Below are 13522 nucleotides of genomic sequence, written 5' to 3'. Positions count from 1 at the left end.
CGGAAGATGCTACAGGGGGGGGACATCTGAAGGACTGCTAGTTAGTATAACTAGATTAGGGACCTCCCACATTTTTAAATTATGTCCTTCTTGTCTTCTGATTGGGTCTCTTGGAGACTTCCTGCTCCTGCTGAGCGTCTGTTGCTGCGGTTCCTCCTTCAGCAGTTAGGCTAGGCAGTTAAGGCTCTCTCTCGTCTATGTTCTATAACAGTTTGTTCACCTTTAATAAACCTACTTATTTTTCACACTTTCACACTTATTTTTTCTTTACTTTACTTATTTTTCTCTGAACAGTCAGTGCTCCACTTCCTTTGCATATTTAAACTCTGCCGACAGGAGGGTGAGACTCTGTATAAGGCACTTCTGGCTCAGAGGTAGGTACATGCTTTGCACACAGAACGTCCCTGGTTCTGTCCTTGGCATAGGTTGTTAAGACACCTCAGGGAGCGGGGGGGGGGGACTTTCTATGCCTAGCACTGCCAACTCCAACTTGGGAAATCCCTGGAAATTTGGAGTAACAGCATAAGGAAGGGCAGGGTTTGCAGAGGGGAGGGACCTCAGCTGGGTATAATGCCATACAGCCTACTCTCCAAAGCAGCCATCTTCTCTAGGGGAACTGATCTTTTCCATCTGGAGATCAGTTGTAAAAGCAGGAGATTTCTAGGTCCCACCGAGAGGCTGGTACTCCTAACTATGCCTGAGACCCTGGAGAGTGGGTATATGTGCTCTGTCCTCTAATGCTAGTGAATCCCACCCTTAATAACAAGTGTATAGTTTGTCAGCACGGATGGTTAAGTTCACCAGGGTTCCTCTTGAATGTATTCAAAGCTGCCTTGAATGCATGATATGTTGTGAAACATCTAATTGAAGTGTAATGTAAAGCTTCATCCTGGGCTAGGATCCAAATCCATCCAATCGTGTTACTAGCCCAGGAAGCACCTAACCAATCACCTTCTAGCAAGCTCCCTGCGCGGGAACATCCGTGATTGGTCCCTCTGTGAACAACCTTATTGGTTGGTATTTGTACAGTGGGTGTAGCCACTAGGGTTGCCAGCCTCCAGGTGGGGCCTGGGGATCTCCCGCTTTTACCACTGATCCCAGCCAACAGAGATCAGCTCCCCTGGAGAAAATGGCTGCTTTGAAGGGTGGGCTCTATGGCATTGTACTATGCTGAGGCCCCTCCCCTCCCCAAACCACGCCCTCTCCTGGCTCCACCCCCAAAGTCTCCAGGTATTTTCCAACCCAGGCTTGGCAACCCTAGTAGCTACATTAGCCGGGAATGTTTAAAAGCAGGACAGCTGCAATGTAAAGGCTGTTCTGGCTATCAGATGTTGATCCGTGATGGAGTTGTGTTCGAGTTGAAGAATAAAGTTGTGTTCTTGCCGAATCACTCTCCGACTGCTTTGTTAAGTGAGCAACTTAACATTGAACATACGTGAAACTGCTTTGTATTGATTCAGACACTGGGCCCATCAAAATCAGCACTGGCTATTCAACTGGCAGTGGCTCTCCAGGGTCTCAGGTGTAAGACTTTCACACTGATTGATTGATTGAATTGATCAACTGCCCTCCCTGGTGAAACCGGGCTCAGGGTGATGTACAACTACCTGAACTTTTTACCTGGCCATAAGGGAGACAGGCCCATAGCCACAGTGGTGCAAAAAAGGGTGGTGCCCCATCAATCATTTGTCATCCCCCTCCCATCAGCATTACGGGTTGGTGTGAAATCTGTCACACGTCTTCCAGGTGTACATTTTCTTTGTAAAAAAAAGGAAGGAGTTGAGCTTAAAAAGTGTGAATCCCGTCATCTTCCAAGGGTGAATTCTCTATGCGACTGGCTAGAACAGAATTAGCAGCTAGCGGGGCTGAAGAGTCCTGATTTTAAAAGCCTGCAGGGGTGTTGGGTGGCACCGTTAGAAGCCTTGAGTTAGCGATTTACAGTGAAAAGAAGGTTATATTTACAGTTTCAGGTTTCAGTAACTGGAAGAAGGCTCTCACACTTCTTTAATTCTGCAAACTATGTAGAACAGTTACGTGCAGGGGTCATTTCCAGGGGGCGGGCACATGCAACAAGCCCCACCCCCTTCTCCCAACAGCCCTCAGTCAGAGCAAGAAGCAGCGAGGTTAGTTGCAGAGCCCCCCCCCCCGGGCCCCCGGGCCAAAACAGTCCAGTGGCACCTTTAAGACCAAGTTTTATTCAGGTACAAGCTCTCTCTCCTCTGCGAGGACAGACCTGCACATCCCCCCCCCAATAGCTAGCAATACAAAACAGTCCAGTGGAGCCTGAGCGGTGGGTGTTGCCTTCTGACACACTTCCAGTGATGTCAGGGGGTGTGGCCTATGCAAATAAGTTATGCTAATGAGCTCCTCCACCTCTTTTTCTACAAAATGACCCCTGGTTGCTTGGGAGGGCATTTTTATAAAGCTTATACAGGACAGGACGGTAGTCTATGCCCCAGCGTACGCTATACATTATTGACTTGTTGTATGTTCTATCATGCTTTTACAGTATTGTTTTCATTTCTTTCCTAATTCCATTTTCTGCATTGCTAGACATAGCATGTCTGATCCTTTTTTTGCATCTCTGCAATTTGTGTGCTTCTAGTCTTATTGCATTTTTATTAGATCTCTCATGCTGCTTGATTACAGTGTCCCATGCCATGTAATCCACTTTGAATCTCAATTGGTTAATAACTAATCACTTAATTGGTTAATAACTAAGAAAGTATAAATGGTAAAGTAAATAAATAAATAATAAAGTAAATAAGTAAATAATTCCCCCCCCAAAAAATAAAAAATTCTCTGGCTGTGGGCCTGGCTGGGGATTGAGCCTGGGACCTCCTGCACGCAAAGTAGATGCTTTGCCACGGAGCCACACTGACCCCTACCCTAAGAATTCTATGAGACACACACAAACACAAACTTGGCATCTGGAGCCATGCTCTAAAAAGGGTTTTAGATCCTAGGTAAAGGCAAAACCTGATTAACTGAAGTTAATTTCATTGTCAGCTAGCAATAGGGTTGCCAGGTCTGGATTGGAAAATACCTGGAGACTTTGGGGGTGGAGCTAGGAAAGGGTGGGGTTTGGGGAGGGGAGGGGCCTCGGCATGGTACAATGCCATAGAGTCCACCTTCAGAGCAGCCATTATCTCCAGGGGAGCTGACCTCTGTCAGCTGGAGATCAGTTGTAAAAGCGGGAGATCCCCAGGTCCCACCTGGAGGTTGGCAACCCTAGCTAGCAAAAGCTGCTTCTGGCTAAGACAGGAGGGAAGGATTTGCTCCAGTAAAGGAATGTGCCTTTGTATACAAAAAAAAAACCAAAAACCACACGTAGAAAGCTAGAGAGAAGGGTGAGTCTAGCCCTTTCCCTGACATGCTAGCTTTCTAACTGCAAGGAATATTTTCTTTTAGAGAAGAGTGCTCAGTCACATATGCCCCCACCTGTCACATATTTGGGTCAGTCCAAAAACAGAGCTACCACCTAGTCACTAGTCCCGAGGGTTTTCTGGTGGGGGTGAGGAGAAAACAATGCCAGCAAAACCAGTTTCAAATGAGCAGTTGCTATGTGGATAGGTATTCTTGCCAATCACTTACCGATGACCACTTCTTCCCTTTCACCAGCTCCTGCCAAAGCCACATTTTCGGATGGTTTCCCCACACGCTGACCAGATCCACTTCCCTGGTCTGCTGGAGGTGTGCCACCAGATTCCACAGTCTCCAGTTTGCCATCTTTTACAGAGCCTTTCCTCATCGTTGGCGCTTCTTTGGGCCTTTTCGTTGTGGCCCCTGGATCTTTCCCAGAATCCTTTGCAACGGAACTCACAGTCTTGCCTTTAAGCTCTCCTTTCTCTCCAGCCGTTGGAAGCGGCTTTCGGTCTGCTGGCTTTGGCGTTTGCTCACCTTGCTTATCGGAAAGCTTGGCCCCTTTTCTCCCTTGAGGGAGATCAGTCCTGCTGCTCTTAGGCGCCTGCTTACCTTTACTAGAGTCTGGGCAACATTTTGCCCCTTCACCTGCCGGAGACGGAGGCTGAGGAATGGGTACCCTGGCACCTTTACCGGCAGGGCCTCCTCCGACGTTTCCTTCTTGGCTCTTCAGAGGCTTCTCTTGAGCATCGCTCATTTGCACGTCGATGGAAAGCCTGCAAAGCAAAGATGTCTCAGCTGAAGTTGCCAGGCTGGAGTCCAGACATTCCCCCGGGAATCTTGAGAGCCGCAGCTGCAGCAGCATCCAGATGTTTACAGACACACACACACACCTCCTTTGTACCCTTTCCAGTTGTGAGGCACACCCATTCAGTACAGCATGCAGGGGTGGGATTTAGAAGCAATTCAGCACAGGAGTTTTAAATTGACAGTGAGACTCTCTGGGTTGCAAACAGACATTTCTGCCCAGTGAAATACTACTACCGGTGAGCAGTGTTCCCTCTAACCAGAAAAAGAAGAAGAAGAGGAAGAAGAGGAAGAAGAGGAAGAAGAAGAAGAAGAAGAAGAAGAAGAAGAAGAAGAAGAAGAAGAAGAAGAAGAGGAGGAGGAGGAGGAGGAGATTGGATTTATACCCCGCCCTTCACTACCCAAAGGTGTCTCAGAGCGGCTTACAAACTCCTTTCCCTTCCCCTCCCCACAACAGACACCCTGTGAGGTGGGTGGGGCTGAGAGAGCTCTGACAGAAACTGCTCTTTTTCAAGGACAGCTGTGCCAGAGCTTGTGACTGACCCAAGGTCACATCAGCAGGTGCAAGTGGAGGAGTGGGGAATCAAACCCGGTTCTCCCAGATTAGAGTCCGCACACTTAACCACTACACCAAACTGGCTGGCTCACGTTTTTTTAGCCTCCAGCTCGCAGATTTTTGTCTCAGCTCAGGAAGGACGGCTCCAGAGCAAACAAATTGATGCAGTAGCCAAATCACTTGCTCACAACTTTCAGGCCGGTAGCTCACAAAGTGGAATTTTTGCTCACAAGACTCAACAGCTTAGAGGGAACATTGCCGGTGAGTCATCGTGCTTTGGTTTAAAGAGAAGCAAACCAACTACTGGGTTGGATCCCATCAGTCCACTCTGCCAGCAGAGGCGCCTTCTGCGGGAGGGAAATCTGTAGGATTTTACTCTTTCCTTATTTCATTTGTCCCCTGTCTTTCTCTCCAATGCCGCTTACAACATGGCTCTGCTCGCCTCCGTTGTCTCCACACAACCGCCTTGTGAGGTTAGGGTTGCCAATCCCCAGTTGGGGACAGGGGATCCTCCGGTTTGGAGCCCCTCCCCCCCCACTTCAGGGCTATCAGAAAGCAGGGGGGGGAGAGCTGCTTAGCACTTCATTATACCCTATGGAGACTTGTCCCCATGGTGTATAATGGAGAATCCATCTGTGGGTATCTGGGGTGTGGGGGGGCTGTTATTTTAGTTAGAGGCACCAGATTTTCAGCACAGCTGCTGGTGCCTCTCCTCGAAAAACCTCCCAAGTTTCAAAAAGATTGGATTAGGGGGTCCGATTCTATGAGCCCCAAAAGAAGGTGCCCCCGTCCTCCATCGTTTAAAGGGAATGCGATCCCTTTAAATGCGACCACGGCTCACCCAACACTCACGTCAAGTTCCCTCTCCTGGAGCCTCCTGGTAAGTCCCCCACCTGCTTGTTGGCCCCACCTGGCAACCCTATGTGAAATAGGCTTGGCTGAGAGAGGCTTGGCCCAAGGTCACCCCAGCAAGCTCCCTTGGTGGAGTGGGGATTCGGTACCCCGGATACTGGAGCTGCGGTGGCTCAAGTGGTTAAGACGCTGAACTGCAGGCTGTGGAAGGTCGGTAGTTCAGCAGTTTGAGACCCGGGTTGCCGCATGATGGAGTGAGCTCCCGTCTCTAGTTCCAGCTCCTGCCCACCTAGCAGTTCGAAAGCAAGAAATTGCAAGTAGATCAATAGGTACCACTTCAGTGGGAAGGTAACAGCGTTCCGTGCGCCTTGGCGTTTAGTCATGCCGGCCACAGGACCACGGAAATGTCTTCGAACAGCGCTGGCTCTTCAGCTTTGAAACAGAGATGAGCACCGCAACCCTAGAGTCGGATTCAACTGGCTTTCGAGCAAGGGAACCTTTACCTTTACCTTACCCCGGATACTAGTCCAGTGCTCTAAAAGCAGTACACCACCCTGGCTCTCAGAATCCAGCCTCACGCTTTGTGGTTTGCACATCACGGACAAATTACGGTTTATCGTGAAAGTGGCAGTCTTTCATTAAACCACCACGTACCGGAGAGGAAGCAGGCGGCCGTCCTTAGGCTCACTCACATAAGACAAGCCAGAGTTCTGGAGACCAACAGGAGCTTCAGTCTGACGAAGGGAGCTTTGGCGCATGAACGCTTATGCCCTGGATAGGGATGCCAACCCCTAGGGGGGCAGCTGGAGATCTCCTGCTATTGCAAGTGACCAACAAGCAACAGAGACCAGCTCACCTGGAGAAAATGGCCACTTCAGAAGGTGGACCCTATGGCATTGGGCCACGCAGAGATCTCTCTCCTCCCCTCCCCAAACCCCACCCTCATCAGGTTCCACCCCCCACCCCCCAGATTGCCAGGTATTTCTCAACCCGGAGCTGGGAACCCTAAATTCTTGTTGGTTTTTAAGGTGCTATTGGACTCGAATCTAACTGTTAAAAGATGGCGTTTCCCTGACATTTCTTATAGCTGAGACATTTCTTTTTTCTGACTTCAGTCCTACTGTCCAGAAGAGGGCCACCAGGGTGCTGAGAGGTTTGGAATCCAAGTCTTACGAGGAAAGGCTGAAAGAGCTGGGGGTGTTTAGCCTGGGAAAGAGGAGGCTTAGAGGGGACATGGTTGCAGTCTTCAAATATCTGAAGGGCTGTCATGTAGAAGAGGGAGCAGATCTATCCTCTCCTTCTCCAGATTGCAAGACTAGATCTAATGGGTGGAAATTATAAGGGAGTCGTTACCGGCTAAATATCAGGAGAAACTTCCTAACTGTCAGAGTGGTTGAGCAGTGGAACAGATTGCCTCGGGAGGTAGTAGATGCTCCTTCGCTGGACGTTTTCAAGCGGAGGCTGGACGACCATCTTTCGGGTATATTGTAGGGCTATCTTTCGGCTATGCTCCTGCAGAGTGCAGGGGTTGGACTATATGACCTGCAAGGCCCCTTCCAACTCTAACATTCTATGATTCTAAGATTCAGGGGTGATTAATATGAGAACTGGGGTGATATAAGCATGTCCCTACTCCCCTATATGAAATGAAGGAGCCATGCAGTTGATCGTGCAGAGAGGCAGCAGATAACCTCCTCCGGAAATGCGGGTCCTTTGGCCTCACAGGAATCTGTAATTCAATGTATTGCTCACTGCACAAGCCTGCAAACTACTGATTTAGGACAATGAGGCCTATTGAATCAAAGCAGTTGGGGCAGTACCAGAACAATCAGCTGCACCTTCTGGGCACAGTCGTCTGGATCAAATCCTGGTTCCCATGGCCATCAATGAAGGCCTCCAACATGTCTGGAAAACCAAATCACCCATTCAGTGGAGCCCTCTTCCTATGGGCTCTTGCTCCCTCTGCTGGACAGAAGCCAAATCGAATCTAGTCCAGCCATTTGATTCTTGCTGTTTCTTCAGTTCGGCATCTGAACACAACACCTTTGAGCGTTGCTCGTCTGCCTGTCCCCAACCCCGCAAAATGACAGATTGCTGCCCCCCGCCCCAGTCAAAAGACCTCCCGCTTTCCCAGCGTTGAAAATCTTAAAGGGATGCCAATACCTCGTTTGTATAACTTCACTGCCAGAAGTGGAAGGCACAGCTTCCCGAGTTGGAGAAATGAGTCGAGAAGCCGCCTTTTCACTTTCCTTGGGCTTTGGATCGACAGTCTTTGTAGGAGGTTCTTCCAGGCCTGGAGCTTTGTCTGTGTTCTCCAATCCTGGTGGATTGCTTCCGGCGATGCAGCAAAGGGCGTCGTTTTGGACCAGGGCACTGATACCCACATCTTTTTGTTGTTGGCAACCCAAAGCATCTGAAGTTTCAGTCTGGGCCATCCTCTCTTTCCCGCATGGACCAGAGTCAGCTTTGGAAAGGTTCGTTCCAGACGAGTTCACCTTTTCACATACCCCATCAGGTTCATCCAACTTTTTCTCCTTTTTGCTGCCTAAGGTGAGAATTTTATTAATGACAGGAAGAACACTGGCATGGCCAACAGGTAGAAGGTGATGCACAGATTGCAAAGGTGTTTTGCTATACACTGTCCTGAATTACTTCTTCCTGTCTTCTGGGGCCAGAGATGAATTTGTACCAGTGCATAATTAACTGGTGGAGTCCACAGTATGTAGTGATGACCTCTAGCCAAGGTTACTTTAAAATCTTAGACAGATTCCTGAAGAACAGGTCTGCCGACGTCTATTAGTCATGATGGCTAAATGGAACCTCCATGTCCAGGGGTAGTCTACCTCTGAACGCCAGTCGCCGCATGGGTAACAGCAAGGAAGGTTTGGGCCTCAGTGACCCTGCTTGTGCACCTTCCTGAGCATCTGATTGACCCCCAGAGGTCATTTCGGGGGGATCGCGGGGGATCGCAGTTCCCCCGGGTGAGGTACGGGGGGCGGGGCACATGATGAAGCCCCGCCCCCTGCTTCCGGCCACCCCGCTTCCGGCCCTTATTCAGCCAGGAGGAGGCAGGAGAAGAGGGAGGGTAAGTTGCTTCCTCCCTGCCTCTCCCCAGCCCTGCCTGCCTGCACTCCCGCCGGCCTTGCAGGTCCACTGCCGGGCCCCTCATGGGGCTCGGCAGTGGAGCTGCAAGGCCGCCAGCGGCGGCCGGGACCATTGGGGGCGGGGTGTGTGGCCTTATGACACACTTCCGGTGATGTCAGGGGGTGTGGCATATGCTAATGAGTTATGCTAATGCGTTCCCCTAGCTCTTTTTCTACGAAACGACCCCTGTTGACCACTGTAGGAAACAGGATGCTGAATTAGATGGACGGCTGGTCTTACCCAGCAGGGCTCTCCTACTGTGCTTATGCTGCCTCCGATTCCTGTAGGGGATTGTGCACGCAGTTTGCAAGACTGAAATCCCACCTCTCCGCCGAAAAACAGTTCACTCAAACACTGATAAAATTAGCAATGGAAAATACACAGCAAAATAAGCTCAGTATCTAAAAGTAACCAGCTACATGTAGGGGGTCTGGAAACAATAAATTAACTATCAGCCAAAGGTCAGGATGGACAAAAATGTTTTTACCTGGCACCTACGGTTCCCAATGATGGGCACCAGTCAAATAACCATTCAGAGGGCATTCTATTCTCAAGGTGCAAGTACAGAGAAAGCCTGGTCTCCAGGGGTCTAGCGTTCCCAGCTCCTGGTTGGGAAATTGCTGGAGATTTGGGGGTGGAATATGGGGAGGACAGGGTTGTGGGGAACAGAAGGACCCCAGTGAGTACAGTGCCATAGAATCCACCTTTCAAAGTAGCCGTTTTCTCCAGGGGGAACTGATCTTTGTAGCCTGGAGGTTGGCGACCCTAGCTGGCCACTTTTATCCTCTTAACGAGACCTTTTAGGGCTCTACAGGTGATAACCAGAACCTTGAATTATGCCTGGTAGGAAACAGGCCAGCAATGTTTCCTCTATGCCCCACAGTGTTGTGAGCCGAAATTCTACCCCATGAGCAAAAAAAACCCTACTAGCATTAAAGCTGTGAGCGAGTCTACATTTGACTATTGCATAAATTAGTTTTTTAGAAGATTAATTCCATAACCTTGTGAAAATCTCAGAATAAATTCTTTTAAATTATATTTAAATTATATTTTAAGAATAATTTAAACTTTATAAGAGAAAACAGAATCAAATCAAATTTCACCCACCCTTTTCCTCCAAAGAACAGGTCTCCCTGCCCCAGTCCACTATATTGGAGGATATGGCCTCGGACTGTTGCCCTGTGCTGAGCCTTAGAAAACATACCAGCACTTGGGGGGGGAGAAAACTTTTTGCCGTCTACACTTTTTTTAGTGAAATATGACAATGGGAAATTGCTGGAGATTTGGGGGTGGAATATGGGGAGGACAGGGTTGTGGGGAACAGAAGGACCCCAGTGGGGTACAGTGCCATAGAATCCACCTTTCAAAGTAGCCGTTTTCTCCAGGGGGAACTGATCTTTGTAGCCTGGAGGTTGGCGACCCTAGCTGGCCACTTTTATCCTCTTAACGAGACCTTTTAGGGCTCTACAGGTGATAACCAGAACCTTGAATTATGCCTGGTAGGAAACAGGCCAGCAATGTTTCCTCTATGCCCCACAGTGTTGTGAGCCGAAATTCTACCCCATGAGCAAAAAAAACCCTACTAGCATTAAAGCTGTGAGCGAGTCTACATTTGACTATTGCATAAATTAGTTTTTTAGAAGATTATCGGCTGCAAACGTGTGTGACTTTAAAAAGATTTATATGTTGTCCTCCCTTACCCCCTACAAATCATTGTTAGTCCCTTGTTAATATGTGTAACTGTAAATCGCTCAGAGCCAGCAGCTCTGCAGGATTGAGCGATTAATAAATCGAAAGATGATATTATTGTTATTATTGTTATTATTATTGTTGTTGTTGTTATTGTTGTTGTTGTTATTATTATTATTATTACAGGTCAAGTATAACAAGAAGAGGAACAACCATTTTCAGAACCCTGCCTAACCTAACAAACAGGAAGTTGCTTAAATGTTATCAACCTGCCCAAACTACTTACATATTCAAATATTTATATCCCACTTTTCCCTGTGACTCAAGGCCGCTTACAAATCATACTGAAAAGCGTAATAGTCAATGGCCCCATAGGCTATAATGGAGTATTGATCTAGGGGTATCTGGGGCTCAGGAGTGCTGCTGTTTTGAGGTAGAGGCACCACATTTGCAGCATAGCTTCTGGTTCCTCTCCTCAAAAACCTCCCCAAGTTTCAAAAAGACTGGACCAGGGGGTCCAGTTCTATGGACCCCAGAAGGAGTTGACCCCATTCTCCATTGTTTCCAAAGGAGAGGGAAAGGCTTTGTTAGCAGAGAGCAGGAATTCCTCAGCAGCCTATTAAAAGGTTGTGTGCCACTGCCCCCTAGCAGAGATTAGAGGGAACTATGGCCACCAGTATGATCCTTTTAAGACTAGGAAGTTGTCTTCCTAATCATCAGAGTCCACCATCATTGGTCTCACCTCTTTTTTCATATTCAGAGAACTAGGGTTGCCAGTCTCCAGGTTGTTCCTGGAGATCTGCTATTACAATTGATCTCCAGATGACCAACATCAGTTCCCCTGGAGAAAATGGCTGATTCGGAGGGCGGACTCTATGGCATCGTACCCTGCTGAGGACCCTCCCCTCCCCCACACCCCACTCTCCCCAAGTTCCACCCCCAAAATCTCGAGGTATTTCCCAGCCCAGAGCTGGCAACCCTATGGGGTGTCTTTGCTGCAGTTTTGTTCCTGTAGTGACCAAAGGAAATGCTTAACAATTTTTGTTCTTTTTCCTTTGCAAGTTGCAACCGATGTCTTCTTGCTCAAAGGCGAAAGGGGCTCCCACCCACCCCCTGTAAGTGGCACACCCCAGTCTGGAATGAAACCTCAGCACTAATCCAGTTATATCTGTCTTCCCAAATGTGTCCTTAAATGTCAGAACAATAAACTGTACCTTCCAAGGAATTCTTGCCTTCGGCTTGGATTCCTTTCTTGATGGGAACATGCTTCCCTTTTGAAGCTTTCTCCTCTGATTTATCTTTCGTCTAAGAAACAGAACCCAAAGGAAAGTTAAGAACATAAGAGACGCCAATGTTGGATCAGGCCAAAGGCCCATCCAGTCCAACACTCTGTGTCACACAGTGGCCAAAAATACCAGGTGCCATCAGGAGGTTTACCAGTGGGGCCAGGACATTAGAAGCCCTCCCACTGTTGACCCCCCCAAGCACCAAGATGACAGAGCATCACTTGCCCCAGAGCCCCTATCTATGCCTTGTGGCTAATAGCCACTGATGGACCTCTGATCCATATGCCTATATTCTGTTAGACAAAATGTCCTGTTTATTTCCTTTAAAGGCAAGTAGGCAGTGTCTGTACCTGTTCCAGGGGCTGCCATTCAGAAAAAAAAACCCCAAAAACCAAACAAACATAAAAAGAGTATTGGTGGGTTAATGGACTTAATTTATCATTTGCCGTTCTCTCTGAAACTTAGGTAAGATTATTGAACTGGAGGAACTGTAATGAGAGGAACAATGCAGTAAAAGCTAACATAATACATATAATAATGTAATCAATCTGGATTATACTAAAGGTAAAGGTTTCCCTTGCTCGAAAGCCAGTCGAATCCGACTCTCGGGGGCGGTGCTCATCTCCATTTCCAAGCCAAAGAGCCAGTGTTGCCCGAAGACGTTTTCGTGGTCATGTGGCCGGCATGAGTAGGCACTGAGGTGCATGGAACGCTGTTACCTTCCCATCAAAGTGGTCCCTATTTATCTACTTGCAATTCCTTGCTTTCGAACTGCTAGGCTGGCAGGAGCTGGGACCAGAGACAGGAGCTCACTCCATCATGAGGCACTCGGGTCCCGAACTGCTCAACTACCAACCTTCCGGCCTGCCGTTCAGCGTCTTAACCTCTGAGCCACCACAGCTCCTTCTGGATTATACTAACTAGGCAATAATAAGCAATGCAATAAAACTGTAGAATAGTATATCCAGTCGACAATGCAGCAGGAGGGGGAAGTGGGAGGGAAGAAAACTGTCTAAGCATTTTCACTGGATCTGCCACGGGCAGAAGGCTGGTTCCCGTCTTTCAACACAAGGAGTCTTTCAACACAATGGAAGATTCCTCTGCCTAGGGTTGCCATCTCTGGATTGGGAGAGTCCTGAAGAGCTGGGGTGGATCCTAGGGAAGGCAAGGTTTGAGGAGGGGCGGGATCAGCAGGGTATATTGCCAGAGAGCCCCCTCTCCATAGCAGCCATTGTCCTCCAAGTCCTCCAAGTGTTCTCTGTGGGCTGGAGACCTGTTGTAATTCCTGGATGTCTCCAGGTGCCCCCTGGAGGTTGGCAACTTCACTGTCAGTGGAAGACAACCGCTGAATCCAGCCCATGTTCTCCAGCAGCCTTGCAACATGTCCCCATACTACAGGGTTTTTTTTCTACTTTGGAGACAGGAATCATCGAGAATTGCAGTCTGGTAACTCCAGGTGCTTGGCTACAATAAAGGTATCTTCACACGCAGGGCTCTTTTTGTAGAAAAAGCCCAGCAGGAACTCATTAGCACAATATGCCACACCCAACAGCAAAACTCATTAGCATATTAGGCCACACCCCTGACCACCACTCATTAGCACATTAGGCGACACCCCCATGTTACCAGAAGTGTGGTCATCCAGCCACACCCACCTTTTGCTTGTTATTCTGTTGACCTTGTCTGTTGTCAAAACCCAGGGGTTTTTTGTAGCAGGAACTCCTTTGCATGTTAGGCCACACACCCCGAATGTAGCCAATCCTAATGAGTTTCTGCTGTTGGGTGTGGCCTATTATGCTAATGAGGTTCCTGCTGGGCATGGCCA

At 48.6% G+C, this 13522-nt stretch overlaps 1 protein-coding gene across 3 annotated transcripts in view; it reads right to left on the bottom strand.

Moving 5' to 3' along the window:
- Positions 1 to 13522, bottom strand: part of MYLK3 (myosin light chain kinase 3) — a 56614-nt gene that overhangs the window by 28261 nt on the left and 14831 nt on the right. For 2 of the 3 annotated variants that reach the window (XM_015409425.1, XM_015409424.1), the window contains exons 2-4: positions 11626 to 11716; positions 7742 to 8123; positions 3595 to 4139 (exon numbers count right to left, since the gene is read on the bottom strand). In XM_015409425.1, coding sequence (XP_015264911.1) covers positions 3595 to 4139; positions 7742 to 8123; positions 11626 to 11716 — 1018 coding nt within the window. The remainder of the gene's footprint in view (positions 1 to 3594; positions 4140 to 7741; positions 8124 to 11625; positions 11717 to 13522) is intronic. The other variant, XM_015409426.1, reaches the window with a different exon arrangement.

This window comes from Gekko japonicus, unplaced genomic scaffold (genome assembly GCF_001447785.1).
Source record: "Gekko japonicus isolate JY-2015 unplaced genomic scaffold, Gekko_japonicus_V1.1 scaffold794, whole genome shotgun sequence".
Lineage (NCBI taxonomy): Eukaryota > Metazoa > Chordata > Lepidosauria > Squamata > Gekkonidae > Gekko > Gekko japonicus.
This window is presented reverse-complemented; position numbering and strand designations above follow the sequence as displayed.